The sequence below is a fragment of the Oryctolagus cuniculus genome, chromosome 8 (genome assembly GCF_964237555.1).
Source record: "Oryctolagus cuniculus chromosome 8, mOryCun1.1, whole genome shotgun sequence".
Classification (NCBI taxonomy): domain Eukaryota; kingdom Metazoa; phylum Chordata; class Mammalia; order Lagomorpha; family Leporidae; genus Oryctolagus; species Oryctolagus cuniculus.
The window spans coordinates 93,768,186-93,786,272 of NC_091439.1; the positions used below are offsets into that span (position 1 = coordinate 93,768,186).

The 18,087-nt window shown below is 38.1% G+C and overlaps 1 protein-coding gene and 1 pseudogene across 1 annotated transcript in view; both read left to right on the forward strand.

Moving 5' to 3' along the window:
• The first annotated feature begins 287 nt into the window (after positions 1–287).
• Positions 288–12,875, forward strand: LOC100347675 (magnesium transporter NIPA2 pseudogene; annotated as a pseudogene).
• Positions 12,876–16,552: 3,677 nt separating this feature from the next.
• Positions 16,553–18,087, forward strand: part of GC (GC vitamin D binding protein) — a 47,631-nt gene continuing 46,096 nt past the window's right edge. Inside the window, 1 exon segment of the mRNA NM_001082204.1 lies at positions 16,553–16,622. Within this exon segment, the coding sequence (NP_001075673.1) occupies positions 16,565–16,622 (58 nt within the window). The 5' untranslated portion in view covers positions 16,553–16,564.

An 18,087-nucleotide genomic window follows, 5' to 3' on the forward strand; every position in this document is an offset into this window, starting at 1 on the left:
CATTGCGGCCATTTGGGGAGTGAGCCAACAGAGGTAAGACCTTTCTCTCTGTCTCTCTCTCTCACTGTCCACTCTGCTTGCCAAAAAAAAAAAAAAAAAAATCAAGGACTTGGGCCATCTTCTACTGCTTTCCCAGGCCATAGAAAACAGCTGGATGGAAATGAAGCAGCCAGGTCTCAAACTGGCACCCGTATGGGATGCCAATGCTTCCAGCCAGGGTATTAACCCACTGCGCCACAATACTGGCCTTTCTGTTCTTTCTTTCTACGAAGGGGACGGAGATAGGAATGCCCATCTACACCCAAATCATTGAAACAGTTCAAAAAGAGCTTATGACTGAGCACCGAGAGCACAACGTGAGAAATAATGTATTGTGTATAATACAATAATGTATAATGTATAATAGTGGATAATAATGTAATTCTATCCTGAATGGAAAATAAAAGCATTGTTACAAACCCACCTGACAGACACTTGGATCTTAGACTTTTGAACTTACTTAAAATATAGAGTGTGCCTTACGAAAACAACAAGTAAAAAAGGAAGCTCCCCTGATTTCTGGCCAAGATCCTCTTAAACACGTATCCATTTTCAAATCCCACAAGACACTTAACTGAAGAAACTTTCACCATGTACATGGCAATATATCCTTCTTTCCTCATTTTATGAACATTACCATGAATTCCATATTTTCTGATACTAATATACCTTTTTTTAAGAAAAAGTAGTTTATATATGTATGCATATAATGTCTATATATGAAGTGAACATGGCAAAGTGTTAAAAATAGTTAAATCTTTTTTATAATCTTTATTTATATAAGTGAACAAATTTCATGTGTTTCATATATACAGATTTAGGAGCATAGTGATACTTCCCACCCTACCCTCTTTCTTCCTTTCTTTCTAATTCTTTCTTAAAATTTTTACAATGACATCTTTCAGTTCATTTTATAATCAACATTGTTAATCTCAAAGTAAAAAATAAAAAATACATAAAGAAATTTTCAACAGTTCCACCAGACCTTTCACTCTTCCATTTCTCCTGCTCAGTGAGACTGGAACCATGATGTGGCCTCTGCCCCAACAGCTCATGGAAGTGGCTCTCACAAAGGTAAACAATTTAATCCATTAATGTGCATAAACCTCAGAGCTCTTTACTTTCTCTAGGGAGCAGGAAGGGAAGGAAAGAACAGCTCAGACCTTAGCTGAATTCTGTAAACAACCTAAATGTCTGTCAACAGGAGAGTGAATAAATAAAATGTGGCACATCTGTGCAATTTAACCTTACAAAGCCATAAAAATGAAGAGAGCAGAGTTACCAGCATCACCCTAAGTAAGTCTCAAAAACATTGTTCCCAGGCAAGAAAATACAGACCACAAAAAAGTAACTGTGCTGATAGCATTTAAATGAAGTATAAAACATGAAAAACAATATTAAATATTATTTAATGAATCTCTTCTTTAGAATAACAATATTAAGAGATTCATTGGAGTAAAAAGAAAAAGCACAGAAAAATGTGGATCCTACTTAGAGAAGGAAGAGTTGAATCAGGAGTGCATCAGTTGTACTTTCATGTGCATGGGTTGTAATTATATTCTTTTTGCCTTTTCATCACGTTCTTAATAATTCATGAGTGGCAAATTTTTAAAGCAAAATTTATACCTTTCTTTCTTCAAGGAGAGTTTAGGGTGAGGAGAGGATTATTGGTGCTATTATAGTCCATCAATATATTGCACTATTTCACTAGTGGTCATCTCATCTGTATTAGCCAGAATGGAATATATTTTGCTTTCCAAACAAACCCTCAGACATCTTTGGCATAATTAGCTGAAAGAACAGATATCATTCTTGTTTCCTCATGAGTTTTGAGTCTGCTGCATATCCACACAAGCTAATACAATCACTACCACCAAGGAAGAAATCAGGGATAATTAATGGCATGAAGGACCACTAGTACTTCCAAACACACCAAGGAGGTGACATGGTCATCCTTAACTTCAAGAGGCTGATATTAGCCTGCATCATCCACTAAAAAAGCAGAACCTGAATGACAAGCACCTTCTAAGTGGTTAATTCCATAGAGTAATCCTAGGGCAAAGAGTAGACTGGGAGGAGTAATTCAGAGAAGGGGAGAGGGACAATTCTATGGTTTGTTATCAAGTGGTCATCTCTGAGACTCAGTCATGCTAGGTTACCTCAAAAGAGCTACATGAAATGTATCCCAAAATCGTTCATTTGAGTGATAATTTTTTAAGAAATATTTACCTAATTCCACCCTATTGGCCATTATTGTTCCTATGATAATAACTCTCATACGTCCCAGCCATATAGAAATAGTGCTACTAATATTCTACAAAGGTTCATAGAGAACTACCATGACAGAAAGCAAGATAGATAGTATGCACAGATGTCAACATTCTGTACCAAAATAAACGCATCTATTAATTCCACTTTCCACGGACTTTCTGAAGTATCTTTGTACAGTGCAGCTGAGGCAGAACACTATTAAGTTGTACTTCTAATTAGTGTACTGCCACTGCAGTCACTACAGTAAAAGGATGGGCTGAGATCCTAGGTAGCAGAGCCCAGGAGTCCAATACAGTATATTAATTAATGCCACTCAGATCCACCTGTGACTGAGATCAAATCCAACACATCACACAGAAACAAGCTATAGTCCCCATTAGTGAAGCTCTACCAAAGGCTATCCTTTTTTTTTTTTTTTTTTTTTTTTTGGCCAGGCAGAGTTAGATAGTGTGAGAGAGAGAGAGACAGAGAGTTAGAGAGAGAGAAAGAGAGAGAAAGAGAGAGAGAGAGAAAGGTCTTCCTTCCGTTGGTTCACCCCCTAAATGGCTGCTAGGGCCAGGAGCCAGGTGCTTCCTCCTGGTCTCCCATGTAGGTGCAGGGCCCAAGCACTTGGGCCATCCTCCACTGCCTTCCCGGGCTACAGTAGAGAGCTGGACTGGAAGAGGAGCAACCGGGAGAGAATCCAGCGTATTCTATAGAATATTATACAGCAGTAAAAAACAACGAAATCCGGTCATTTGCAGCAAAATGGAGGAATCTGGAAAACATCATGCTGAGTGAAATAAGCCAGTCCCAGAGGGACAAATATCATATGTTCTCCCTGATCAGTGACAACTAACCGAGCACCAAAAAGGAAACCTGTTGAAGTGAAAGGGACACTATGAGAAACAGTGACTTGATCAGCCCTTGTCCTGACCGTTGATGAACAACTTAATACATTATCCCTTTTAGTATTTTTTTTGTTCTACTTAGTACTATTGTTTGAACTCTTCAATTCACACACAATTATTCTTAGGTGTTTAAATTTAACTGAAAAGTGATCCCTGTTAAATGTAAGAGTGGGAATAAGAGAGGGAGATGTACAGTTTGGGACATGCTCAAGCTGACTTGCCCCAAATGGTGGAGTTAGAAATGTGCCAGGGGATTCCAATTCAATCCCACCAAGGTGGCATGAACCAATGCCATCTCACTAGTCCAAGTGATCAATTTCAGTTCACAGTTGATCATAACGATAGGTCTAAGAGTCAAAGGGATCACGTAAACAAGACTAGTGTCTGCTAATACTAACTGATAGAATCAAAAAGGGAGAGAACGATCCAACATGGGAAGTGGAATGCACAGCAGACTCATAGAATGGCAGATGTCCTAAACAGCACTCTGGTCTCAGAATCAGAATCAGCCCTTAAGGCATTCGGATCTGGCTAAAGAGCCAATGATGAGAGTATTTTAGGCATGGAAAGCCAAAACACTCTGGCAGAAAAAAAAAAAAAAAAACTAAATGAAAGATCTCTGTGAGTGAGATCCCAGTGGAAAAAACAGGCCATCAAAAAAGGAGGTAGCTTTCTCTGAAGCGAGGAGAAAACTTCCACTTTGACTATGACCTTGTCTAAGTAAGATTGGAGTTGGTGAACTCAAAAGGCTTCCATAGCCTCGGCAACTATAAGAGCCTAAGGTGATTACTGATGCCATAAACAAGAGTGTCAAATTGTTAACAACAGGTGTCACTATGTACTTACTCCTCATGTAGGATCTCTGTCCTTAACATGTTGTACAATGTGAATTAATGCTACAACTAATACTGAAATAGTACTTTACACTTTGTGTTTCTGTGTGGGTGCAAACTGTTGAAATCTTTACTTAATATATACTAAACCGATCTTCTGTATATAAAGATAATTGAAAATGAATCTTGAGGCCAGTGCCGTGGCTCAATAGGTTAATCCTCTGCCTGTGGCACCCACACACCGGGTTCTAGTCCTGGTTGGGGTGCTGGATTCTGTCCCAGTTGCCCCTCTTCCAGGCCAGCTCTCTGCTGTGGCCCGGGAGTGCAGTGGAGGATGGCCCAAGTCCTTGGGCCCTGCACCCGCATGGGAGATCAGGAGAAGCACCTGGCTCCTGGCTTCGGATCAGCGCGGTGCGCCGGCTGCAGCAGCCATTGAAGGGTGAACCAACAGCAAAGGAAGACCTTTCTCTCTGTCTCTCTCTTTTCACTGTCCACTCTGCTTGTCAAAAAAAAAAAAAAAAAAAAAAATGAATCCTGACGTGAATGGAAGGGGAGAGGGAGCAGGAGATGGGAGGGTTGTGGGTGGGAGAGAAGTTATGGCGGGGAAAAAGCCACTGTAATCCAAAAGCTGTACTTTGGAAATTTATATTTATTAAATAAAAGTTACAGTTTAAAAAATGAAATCCAGTCATTTGCAACGAAATGGAGAAACATGCTGTGTGAAATAAGCCAGTACCAATAGGACAAACATCATATGTTCTCCCTGATTTGTTACAAATAATTGAGTACCAAAAAGGAAACCTGTAGAAGTGAAACAGACACAATGAGGAGCAACGACTTGATCAGCCCTTGTCCTGATTGATTGTCAAGGAACAGCTTACTATTTTATTCTTTTTACTATTTTCTTTTTCTACTTAATACCATTGGTTGAACTCTTTACTTAACACAGAATTATTCTTAGGTGTTTAAATTCAACTGAAAACTGATCCCTGTTAAAAATAAGAGTGGGAATAAGAGACGGAGGAGATGTACACTTTGGCACACTTTCCCTTGGACTTACCCCTAAGGGTAAAGTTAAACATTTGCAATGGGACTCTAAATCCAATGAAGTATGGTTTATTAATAGCTACAATTACCAATCAATAATGATGACTAGGTATATAGGCACCAAAATATTCTTTTGGATTCCAGATGTGTTCCTTCTTCTCTGTCATAGGTAATCATAATCATTTCCACCAATGACTCCTTTGTCTAATTGTTCAGCAGCACTGGGAGTGAAAATGATGAGATGTCAGTGGGGCTTTGGATCATTAGAATGCTTACTATGCCCTTCCATCCAGGGAAATGTTTCCAAAAGATAGGAAATACAATTCCCAAAGATCACTTGGTTAGTGTTGAGAAGGGACCATCATTTCTGCAATCTCTTGTTCCCATGTTTGTATGTTTTAGTTACTGAGGAGGGTACTGCATAGCATAGTATATCAATTATCATTTCAACACCTAGACCACTTCATGATAGCTCTGCCAATGGTGCTAGCAAACCGATTTCTTTCCAAAGTCATCTCTGAGCACCATGCAAACCCGGATGAATTTTAAATCGCTAATAAATAAGTAAGATGAGTATCCTGTGTTATTACATGCTGTCTCCAAATTTCAAAGAAGTTACCAAGCACTATCTTTTATACAGGACTCTTGATAACTTTACTTGTATGAAAGTTCTCTGAAACTTCCCGAGGTTTAATCCTCATCCTCTGGCAACAATTTTCTCACTGGAACATCAGAGCACATGGTATCCTGTGCCAATAATATAGTTTTATGTAGCTCATTGATATCCAGCAAAATGCCAAGAAATTCAGGTCCTCCAAGGACCACACTGTCACAATGGACAGGAGACCTACTCATAACCCTCAGATAAGTACATGATCACACAATGAGCACAAAGACTATAGCCAGCTGTCAGTTTTGCCATGGAGGCTAACTGTCCTTCACTGTATGTCCTGAATTGGCAAGTGGCAATTCTGAGGCTGCCAATTTCTTCTCCAAGGTTTCTAAAGCAGAAGAAACCACCAATTCCACAATTATCCTTGCCATATTACTCAATGCTACCGCTAATGCATAAGCCCAAAACTCACTATCTCCTCTGCCTCTCTGCAATCCATCATCACTTCAAGTGTTAGTTGCACTGTTGCTACTATATGCTGAGTTAGTACCACCTGACCACTACATTGGAGTCTGATCACTGTGTGAACAGTTGATTATCAGTTCCATAGACCCATCTTGAGGTCTCTTAGAAAGATATTACTGGAGTCACCAAAGCTCCTAGCCTGGATTTTCCCAGAACCAGAAACTGAAACAGTGCTTCCATACAAATATTTTATTTAAGGATATAATTTACCCTCCAGGATGTTCCATTCAGATGAATCATTAAGAACCTTTAAATTCTCTGCCTATGAAAGCAAAATAGTACATTATCTACCAATTCCTGTTGCATTGTCTAGGCTTGTCACACAGATAATATCTCCCTTATCCTTCCAACTTTGACATACATCAGATGAATAAAGGTTTTTTGCAGGTATCCCATGATGAGGTGCAGAGAAGCCATAAGGCATAAAATGAAAGATACGCAGTGCAGCTGAAGTAAGATGCTATCAGGTTAACCCTGTCCACTCCAACTTTCTAGACCAACGTTTGGTGGAAGTAGAATAAAGAAAGGCAGAGAGGATGTGAGGTAAGGCACCAGCAAGTCCAGGGCAAGCCACGTGCTTGTAATGAAAGGAAGACTGAAAACCCTGTCAACACTATTTGGGTAAAGCACAGATCCCTTTAAACTGTGCCTGTCTTACATATCATTTGAAGTATTGATAAATGAGAAAAGGAAGTGCATAAATGAGCAAGGCTGCTTATAGTTCAATTCTGAAAGAAGTAAAATAGAAAAACATGTTGCCTCACCAAATATGTAGATGTGTGACTCCTCACAATCAAGTAGCAGTGAAGCAAACTATTTTATCATGCTTTATATAGTATACGTTACATAGGCAATCACTGTGTAACAGACAACAGAGACAATTTTGAGACTCACTGCTGTAGGTCTAATTAACCTAAATGTATAGAACAAACAAACCTGTATTTATGGAAAGTCTAAGTAATAAATTAGTGGCTGTTCTTTCTCAGGTCAATATGAAATACACATATGAAATGAAACAGATTAGGGTAGCTCAGAAACTCTGTATATGTAATCAGTTTTTTTGAAATTTTGGTTCTGAGAGATATGTTTTATTCTTCCCAGTCCAAAAGCAAAGTGATACACAAGACTAGCATTATCACAAAGCTACATAACTTTTCCAGAAACCTCAATATCCTCACATAATATCCTTACATGTATATTTTATGTTTATTTATGAGACAGACAGAGAGAGAGAGAGAGAGAGAGAGAGATAGATCCTGTCTGCTACTTCACCACCACCACCCCTCAAAATGACTGCAATGAATGAGACTGGGCCACACAAAGCCAGGAGCTGGGAACTCAATCCAGGCCAGCCATGTAGCTGGCAGGAACCCAATTACTTGAACCAGCACCACGGCCTGATAGGGTCTGCAGGAAGCTGAAGTCAGGAGCTGCAGCCAGGTATCAAATCCAGGCGCTTCAATGTGGGGTAAGGGCATCCCAACCCCTAGGCCAACTGCTGATGCCCTGATATGTATATTTTCATGTATTTTAAAACATTTTTTAAGAAAGAGAATGTCAGACAGAAAGATTACTGCAAGTAAAAATAAAGGTTTCAATTTGCTATCAATACAATGTAGTTTTATTCCTATCACATGAAAAGATTTCAGCATTGATTCATCTTCATCTTGCAAATGATTTGATTTTTCTGTTACCATGCTTTAATTTCTCTGAATACTTTCATACCAAAGATAGTTACTTATAGTGAAACTATAACTATAAAGAGCATTTTTATGAGAAGTAAATAGTGACCATTACTTTCATAGATTCCAAATTTTAAGGTACATAACTTCCCTTTTACTATCAAAACATCATTTATCCCAGCTACTCTTAATTCTTTTAAATTAATCCACACTTCTTTAGTCATAGGGTATCTAATTACATTGCATGGAAAATATATTCCAGTTACAGTCATTGTTGTTTTACTGACAGCTAAGTACTGGTTTAGGAATGGGTTTAGTATCAAAATGCTTAATTTTAAATGGACTCACTAGAAAATTCTCTAAGCTCAATGTTATAATCTAAAAAAAAAGAATTAATGCATTTGTATTACTGCAAAAATTTAAAGAAAAGTCTAATGTGTTTAACATAACATACAGCAGATATTGTCTCTTCATTTCTTATTAGTAGGTATACGAATCCATTGACTATTTACAATGGTATTGATCCCTCAACTCTCCCCCCGCCAACTCCCCTGCAAAAATAAAGTTTGGAAAAACCACTTTGATTAATCTGGCCAATCAAGATTGCTAAGCAAAAAGACTATTTGGACCACAGGAGCTGTAGTATAGGAATAGAAATATTACTATTACATGTCTGAACAGTCCTGTTTTTTTTTTTCTTTTTGCTAGTTCAGTGAGAATTTTATTTTAAAGCCAATAGACTTTGTTGGAATTTGACAAACTTAGAGTAAATTTAAGAATAATCCAAAACAAGAGGTAATAATTAAAACCAAAACCTGTGGCCAGCACTGTAGCATAGTGGGCTAAGATTCTACCTGTAGCATCAGCATCCCCTATGGACACCAGTTCCTTTTCAAGCTGCTCCCCTTCCCATGAAGCTCTCTGCTATGGCCTGGGAAAGCAGTAGGAGACCAAGTGCTTGGCCCCTGCACCCACGTGGGAGACCTGGAAGAAGCTCCTGGCTCCTGCTTCGGACTGGCCCAGCACCAGCTCTTGCGGTCATTTGGGGAGTGAACCAGCAGATGGAAGACCTTTCTATCTCTCCCTGTCTCTGTCTGTAACTCTACCTCTTAAATAAATAAACTCTTTTATTGAAAAAAAAGGAAAATCTGTTCAAAAAATTAAAAACAAAAATGTGTGAAAATAACTCTATTTCTCAGGCCATTCTACAAATTAGCAATCCTCATAGTAAGAATTCCACATATATAAAATAACAACATTTTCCTCTTTAAATAACCACACACCTTGGAAAAAATGATATCCTTAAACATTGTACACATGGTAGTTAACACATCATGAAGGAAACATAAGGAGAAAGTAGAGAAAAATGATAAAGAAATCTTTATTTGTAGACAAAAAGGTGATTTATTTAACCTTTATACACTGTTTAAGTGTTATTTCTTTTTGTCCTAAATGCTCTTAACTGTGTTTTTATTTCTCTTTTCTTCCCCCACTGCCGTTCTACTTTGTACCTTTGTGATTAAGCTAGAAGTGTTGTTTATTGACTATAGGGTCACTTAATGAATACGGCACAATCACAGTTGATTCTTCTTGATAATTGGTGTGCACAAAAGGATAATTAAAAAAAAAAGTCTTAGGATGGGCTGCTTATTATAAAACTATTGTCTTCCTAACTAGATTAGAAGGCCCACAAGGAGAACTATGGAGGTCTTTTTGCCACAGTAGTATCAACAGCTGTCCTATTACCCAGCCCAAAATGGTATGAATTAAATATGTGATCTGTGAATAAATGAAAGACTCCTTCTATTGAAGAATGGGGAAGATCCAATCCATAAAATAGTGTAAGGGAAAAGGAAGCAGAGCACAAAGACTACGGAAGGCCCAGCAGCAGAGTGCGTTCAGTGAACTACATGTACAATAGTATTACATTTTCATAAACAAGACAGAAGCAGGCACTGTGGAGCAGCAAGTTAAGTTGTGCTGCCTGCAGTGCCAGCATCCCATATAAGAACTGGTTCGAGACCCAGCTGCTCCACTTCCAATCCAGCTCCTTGCTAATGTACCTGGGAAAGCAGAAGAAGATGGCCCAAATCCTTGGCAACTCTGCACCCATGTGGGAGACCCAGAAGAAGCTCCTGGCTTCAGCTGGCCCAGCCCCTGTCATTGGACCATTTGGGGAGTGACCCAGCAGGTAAAAGGACTCTCCCTCTCTTTTTCTCTCTCAGTAATGCTGCCTTTCAAATAAATAAGTAAACCTTTAAAAAAAAATACACTAGGCATAGAGTTCCTTTCAGAGGTGGCTAAGATGAATTCATGAACTGTAAGCACAGGAATTGGCCTGAAGGGTTTTAAATAGGGAAGCAATCACACAGTAACACATTTTAGAGATCTAGTGACAGAATTAGCAGGGAGATCATTCAAAGCTGGATAAGAATGCTTCAGTTACAATACGCACGGCCACCTTGGCCTGCTCTTATGGAGCCTTTTCTGGTAAGTTGCAGAAGTTCTTTTTTTTTTTCCAAAATGAAACTTCTCCTTAATGTTTATTGCAGCTCAATTCACAATAGCTAAGACCTGGAATTAACCCAAATCCCAAATGCCCATCAACAGTAGACTGGATAAAGAAATTACGGGACATGTACTCTACAGAATACTATACAGCAGTAAAAAAAAAATCTGGTCATTTGCAAAAATGGAGGAATCTGGAAAACATCATGCTGAGTGAAATAAGCCAGTCCCAGAGGGACAAATATCATATGTTCTCCCTGATTGGTGACAACTAACCGAGCACCAAAAAGGAAATCTGTTGAAGTGAAATGGACACTATGAGAAACAGTGACTTGATCAGCCCTTGTCCTGACTGTTGATGTACAATGTAATACTCTATCCCTTTTAGTATTTTTTTGTTCTACTTAGTACTATTGTTTGAACTCTCCAATTCACACACAATTATCCTTAGGTGTTTAAATTTAACTGAAAAGTGATCCCAGTTAAATATAACAGTGGGAATAAGAGAGGGAGATGTACAGTTTGGGACATGCTCAATCGGACTTGCCCCAAATGGTGGAGTTAGAAATGTGCCAGGGGATTCCAATTCAATCCCACCAAGGTGGCATGTACCAATGCCATCTCACTAGTCCAAGTGATCAATTTCAGTTCACAGTTGATCATAACGATAGGTCTAAGAGTCAAAGGGATCACATAAACAAGACTAGTGTCTGCTAATACTAACTGATAGAATCAAAAAGGGAGAGAATGATCCAACATGGGAAGTGAGATCCACAGCAGACTCATAGACTGGCAGATGTCCTAAACAGCACTCTGTCTCAGAATCAGCCCTTAAGGCATTCGGATCTGGCTGAAGAGCCAATGAGAGTATTTTAGGCATGGAAAGCCAAGACACTCTGACAGAAAAAAAAAAAAAAAAAAAAAAAAAAAAAAAAAACTAAATGAAAGATCTCTGTGAGTGAGATCCCAGTGGACAGAATGGGCCATCAAAGAAGGAGGTAGCTTTCTCTGAAGTGAGGAGAGAATTTCCACTTTGACTATGACCTTGTCTAAATAAGATTGGAGTTGGTGAACTCAAAAGGCTTCCATAGCCTTGGCAACTCATGATTAGAGCCTAGGGTGATTACTGACGCCATAAACAAGAGTGCCCTGTTGTTAAGTCAACAATAGGAGTCACTATGTACTTACTCCTCATGTAGGATCTCTGTCCTTAATGTTTTGTTCAATGTGAATTAATGCTATAACTAGTACTGAAACAGTATTTTACACTTTATGTTCTGTGTGGGTGCAAACTGATGAAATCTTTACTTAATATATACTAAATCGATCTTCTGTATATAAAGATAATTGAAAATGAATCCTGTTGTGAATGGAATGGGAGATGGAGTGGGAGATGGGAGGGTTGCGGGTGGGAGGGAAGTTACGGGGGCGGGGAGCCAATGTAATCCATAAACTGTAGTTTGGAAATTTATATTTACTAAATAAAAGTTTAAAAAAAATGAAACTTCTCCAGCAAAAATACTGGAGTTCATAGCCAATCTCAGGCCAATGTAAAAGTCATATTTTCTATGTTCCTGGCTCATTTTGTTTGTCACTTAAGAAATTCCTGTGAATTGCACTGATAAGAGAGAGCCATGGTTGTGGTAGGTGGGACCACAGTCAAGGGGAGCAGAGGAGGTGGCCAACTTTGCTGCTTATGCATTTGCACCAGCCATGCTAGTGACTCTGCTAGGAGCTCTCAGCACCCTCGTAAGTGCCATTCTTTCTTCATACTTTCTAAATGAAAGACTTAATCTTCATGGGAACATTGGATGTTTGCGAAGTGCTTTGAGATCTACAGTAAATGGCCTTTCATGCTCCAAATGAAGAGGAGATTGAGACCTTAAATGAAATGTCTCAGAAACTAGATGATTCAGGTTTTATGGTCTTGGCCACACTTGTGGTCATTGGGTCCTTGACAGTCATCTTCGTGGTAGGCCCTCGCCATGGGCAAACCTTCTGGTGCACATAACAATCTGTTCCATCACTGAGCATTTTCAGTGTCCTGTGTGAAGGGCCTGGGCACTGCTATCAAAGAGCTGTTTGCAGGAAAGGTCATGCTGTGGCTTCCTCTGACCTGGATCTTTCTGGAGAGCCTGATTGTCTATGTGAGCACACAGATTTATTATCTAAACAAGGCCCTGGACATATCATTACTGCAATCGTAACTCCAATATATTATGTATTCTTTACAAACTCCATCTTAACATGTTCGGCTATTCTTTTTAAGGAATGGCAAGATATGCCTACTGCTGGTGTCATTGGTACTCCGAGTGGCTTCTTTACAGTCATTGTGGGGATCTTCCTGTTGCATGCCTTTAAAGACCTCAACTTTAGCAAGTTTGCCCATGTCTTTTTGGAAAGATGAAAAAGCAGTAATGGCAATATCTCTAATAGTAATCAAGAAAACCTAACCTGTGGAATTTAACAAGATACCATTTCTCCGGGGGCCAGTGCTGTGGAGTAGCAGATAAAGCCGCCGCCTGCAGTGCTGGCATCACATTTGGGTGTTGGTTTGAGTCTCGGCTGTTCCACTTCTGATCCAGCTCTCTGCTATGCCCTGGGAAAGCAGTAGATGGCCCAAGTCCTTGTGCCCCTGCACCCGCATGGGAGACCTGGAGGAAGCTCCTGGCTCCTAGCTTCTGATCAGCACAGCCAGTGGGGGAGTGAACCAGCAGATGAAAGATGTCTCTGCCTCTCCTCTTTCTGTATGACTCTGACCTTCAAATAAATATTTAAAAAATTTAAAGAAAATATCTCCCCAAGAAAATGAAACCTGCCAGCTTTTTAAGGAAGATGTAATTAAAAGGCTAATATATAATTCTGTTGTAAAGTGAATTCAAACATCAGAGTGTATCTGAAAATGCACTGTCCTCAAATAATGTTATCTAAAGACAATCTTTTTTGTTGCTTTAATTTGGAACCAGAAATCACTTTTCTAAAATGATGGTAGCTCACTATAATGACCTCAGAACATGACTGATTTATATTAACATTGTATTATTGTAGAGGTATTTTACCTTTTGACTCTTTCTAAATGCATTAATGACAATTTTAAATGTAAAAAAAAGAATGCTTTAATTACAAGTGCCAAACTCAGCTTGAAGAAGTTTAAGTAAAGAGAGATGTAAGTCTCTCAGAATATTTCATGGAAATCAGAACTATGAAAAGGCTAGGATATAAGAATATTTGGAATCTTGGAATCTACACTGCGCTGTTCCTCTCTATATCAACTTCAAAGATATTACCCTTAAGCCACTAATTTCCATCTCTTCAGATCATTGATCAAGGCAAGATACTGATAACTCATTTTAATACTACAAAGAGACTCTACATGAAAAGAACACTCTGGCAAGTTGAATCATTTCTGCCAGAGAGTTTTTAAGCAACCTTTAGAAGCATTAAAATGTTAACAATACTGCTTTGGCAAAAAGTGTAAAATCCAAAAGCTACCAAAAGAAGAGAAATGTGATAGAGGAAAGAACCTACAATGGTTTTGTCTGCCTTATGATGTTGCCCAAAACTTGTCCTGGTTAGAGAAAGTCCTGACCAATGGGAAGACGCAGAAAGAGGAGAGAAGTTACTTCAAATCAGTTCTTCGTAGGTAAGATCACTCCTGTAAAATTCCACTGCTTACATATGTACTGAATAACCCTCACTAAATGCATGTCTGTAACAAACTTCTTACTTGCTCTACTGCTGCTGAAACGGACGCTTTCAGAAGGTTGGATTTGCTCTCTTGACATCTACTTTTTTGCATCTGAGACTTATCACTGAAACTAGTTATGATTATTTTTTCATGGTTTCAGAATTGCAGTAGGCAATCAACATTTGATATTAAGGAACATTACATATGTAAGACTGAAGAATGGTTCATATAAGAGCTGCTAATAGCTCAGTGCCATATTCCAGTAAGAGGAAGAATGCATTTGGCAGCTTTGGCAGGGATTTCTCAAGAGGACACTCAAAGGAGATGTTGCAACTCTTGCAACACAGTTTATCATTAAACAAAAGTGGTGCTATTGCAAAAGCAGAGATAACGCCAGAATAATAATAAAAAAAAGAACTGGTCTTAAACCCTGGAGCAAAATTCATGAGAGATAACCAAGTTGTGTCTTCAAATGAACTAATCCTCAGAAAATGAAGGAAATTCTTTAGTACCAAAGTATATTTACAAGGTCATCAAGTAAAAATGGAAACCATAGAAATATACTAATGTGTTAACAGTTATTCTTCCTGGCTGCTGGGATTCTCAGTACATTTTTAACTTTCTGAAGTCATAAAGAGTTTCTTCATTTCCAAATAATTTACAGTAAAACTAAAGCACATCTTAAAATAACACAAATTCAACTAGGAGTTGAGCCAAAGGGAAGAGGGTGGTGGGGGGAGGTGTTGGAATGTAAAGATTTATAGTAGGCAGTAAGCAAATACCTGAAGATGATACTGTTGAACCTTGAAGAGGAAAACTATCTTCCCATCCTGTCCTCAGCAATGTTTATAGAATCCACTAATCTCCTTACCATATGAATTTCTGTTGGCCTTCCAGTGATATCTCTGTGTTGATCTTGCTAAGTTGTCTTTTCCAGTCAGCTGGATTCTATTTTCTGAACCTAACACTCAAGCACGTTCAATATAGATGAAGGATCTGACTAAAAATGTAACTTCATAGTGTGGTTTATTGAGATTTTGATGGAGTACACCCATATAGTTAATCCCTGGCTACTGAAGTCATAATGGAATTTGATTTCACTTATCTGTGAGACCCAGGATACAGGCTGGCTTTAAAATTTCCCACTGAGCTCTAGACTTTATTAATTCCAATGGCCTTCTCAGATATTATAAATTTAGCGGTCCAGTCAGGAAAAGAGGCAAAAATAAGAAAATAAGAGTAATGGATAACATTAATACATATAGCAGTACATTAGATTATGTACCCTGCACATGAGTTATCTTAATTTCACAACAGCAAGCTTACAACAGAGATGCTAAAAGAGTTATCACCACATTACATATGAGGAAAATCGCATTTAGAGAGGTAAAAATCAATGTCCCAAGGTTATATAGCAATGAGAGCTGGGTAGGGATTTCACATCAGCTTCTGTATACCCAACCTGCACCTGCTCATTTCCTGAAAAGAGAGCGACTGTGAAAACCAGGAGCTGACCTAATTGTAAGGAATGAATACCATCTGTGCCTCTCTGGACAACTCACAGAATCTAACTGGGACTCTGTTCTCTTCTGTAAAATGAAGATGTGGGGTTCCATGTCCTTCAACATCCTATGAGCCCTCAAGTTATAGTATCATAAAATATATTAGTTATATAATATTATTAGAAGAAGCTTTAAATTAGCTGATGGTTGGGGCAGAGGGTGTGGGATTTGCCATGAGGTCTTTATGATTGGGGCATGTCATTTAATCTGTCTAGTTATTATCTACCTCACTTCCAGAGATATTTTTAATATATATGTCCATGCTTAAAAAATGGACAATAACGCATATAAGGTACTATGACATGTCAAATTAACTTCTTTATAGCACTAAAATTATGGATACGAGGAATTGCTGAACTGGTTTCTTGTTCTTCTTTTCACCTTATTACTTAAAAAATTCTGGTATGCTTTATTTTAAGATAGTGTTCACTTATAAGTTTTTAAGCAAAAAGGGGAAGATAGAGAAAGTCTTCAGTTTTCCTTTTGTACTTGAGAAAGGTAGAGAAAATTCAAAGCAGACAGATACAACCCCAGGAAGAGGACAGTAAATGTGTCCCTTACATTTTTGTGACTCATTCAATCAATTTTAATAAAGAAAACAGTACAGGAAAATAATCTATATATAAGCCCCTTGACTCCTTTCTTGCAGTTTGACAAAGTTAATGATTAAAATCTCCTACATTTTCCACCGCATTGCCCCCATGGTGTCTATTTGCCTTGAATGATGATACTAGTTTGTCTCTTTTGGGCCAAAGATGATTGCCCCCTTGCTGCTCTGTAGAGATTAATAATTGATTAGTTCATAGCCAGAAATTGCAGCAAAAGGGAACTGGTTACTTTGGTCTACCATCTTGTACATGGTAATCCACAGGGAACAGGAGCTGCTGTAGGACTCAACACAGGAAAATGAAGAGGGTCCTCCTTCTCCTGCTTGCTGTAGTATGTGGGCATGCTCTAGAGAGAGGTAAGACTCTTATGACTTTTCACAAGACCTCTTCCTAGTTCTAATTTCCTGTTAAACATTTTAAATTATATGTTAAAGAAATAGAAAGTTTTAATATATTGGAGAGAGAAGAACGGATCAAAGAGACAGAATCTAAACTCAAGAATGCCATGTGGTGTTGAACCAGAATAGTAAAAAAAAAAAAAAAGAAAAGAAAACCACTAAGAATCTCATGAAAAGAATGGATGTGGAATTATATACATTATCAATCATCCTTCCCCATATTTTTGATAATCAAGTTGAGAATGATTTAAAGTAGAAATAGTAGAAATTTGTTAGGTATTAAAATATAAGTGGAGATTGTCATCTATCTCTAAGCCTTTTATTCAGACATCAAATATTTGTCACCTTTGAAATCATAATATACCACATCAATGATGTAAGAAGTCAACAGAGATTTCTTTGATCTGCTTGAAGGAATTTTATACATGTATTATTTAAATATGAATTATAGTTTTTAAGTACTCCAGCATGTAAAATAACTTTCTATAGCTATAAAACACAATCATAAGTAAAACAGTTGAGCTATTTTCTTCATTGCAATTATTCTTTAGATGGTGTCATCAACTTTGGGTAATTTTTGAAAAATAATTTATTTGAAAAGCAGCAGGGAAATACTACACACACACACACACACACACACACAATCTCCTATCTGCTATCTCTCCATAACTGTCCACAAAACCTAGGCTGGACCAGGCTGAACATTAGAGCTGGGAGTTAGCCCAAGTATCCCACACAGATGTCAGGGACCCAGTTACGACAGCATAAGCTGCTTTCTTTGTTCACATTAGCAGCCAGAAGCTGTAACGGATGGCTTTGAGATGGCACGTGGAAGTGCCAAGAGCAGTCTAACCACCTGCACACCCCTGGGCAAAGTATGAAAACTTTTTATAATGATAAGTGCTAAGATATGTGAAGTATCCAACTTTATGGATTCTATATATTGAGAACTTTTCCATAGTCAGTTTCAATTTACTCTGATGGCTGATTCTTTAATGTTTATAAGAGAATATATATTTACCCTCCTTTGTAAAATGAAAGCTTTCATTTGAATTCTAAGTGTCATACGTTAATTTTATATATTTAACCAATGGGATAAAATGTGTGTTTATAGGAATAATCATTTATTAACTGACATGAATAACCGTACTCTTGAGTTTCTCGTACTCTTTTTTCATCTAGTTTTCCTTGATCTCATTTTTTATGTGAATTATTATTTTAAATTGTTTTAGTCATAGATCCTTAAGTAAGCTATGAATCCTTAAGTAAGACTACAAAGCCTTCCTGAAATGGAGTGGGTTATAAAAATCGTAAAATAAATTAGGGCCCATCTAAGACTTCTGAATAGGTTAAGCTTATTTTTGCCCAAGATTTCCCCTAGTCAAATCTGATCATGAAAATCCTACTGAAGTAGTTTCAGATC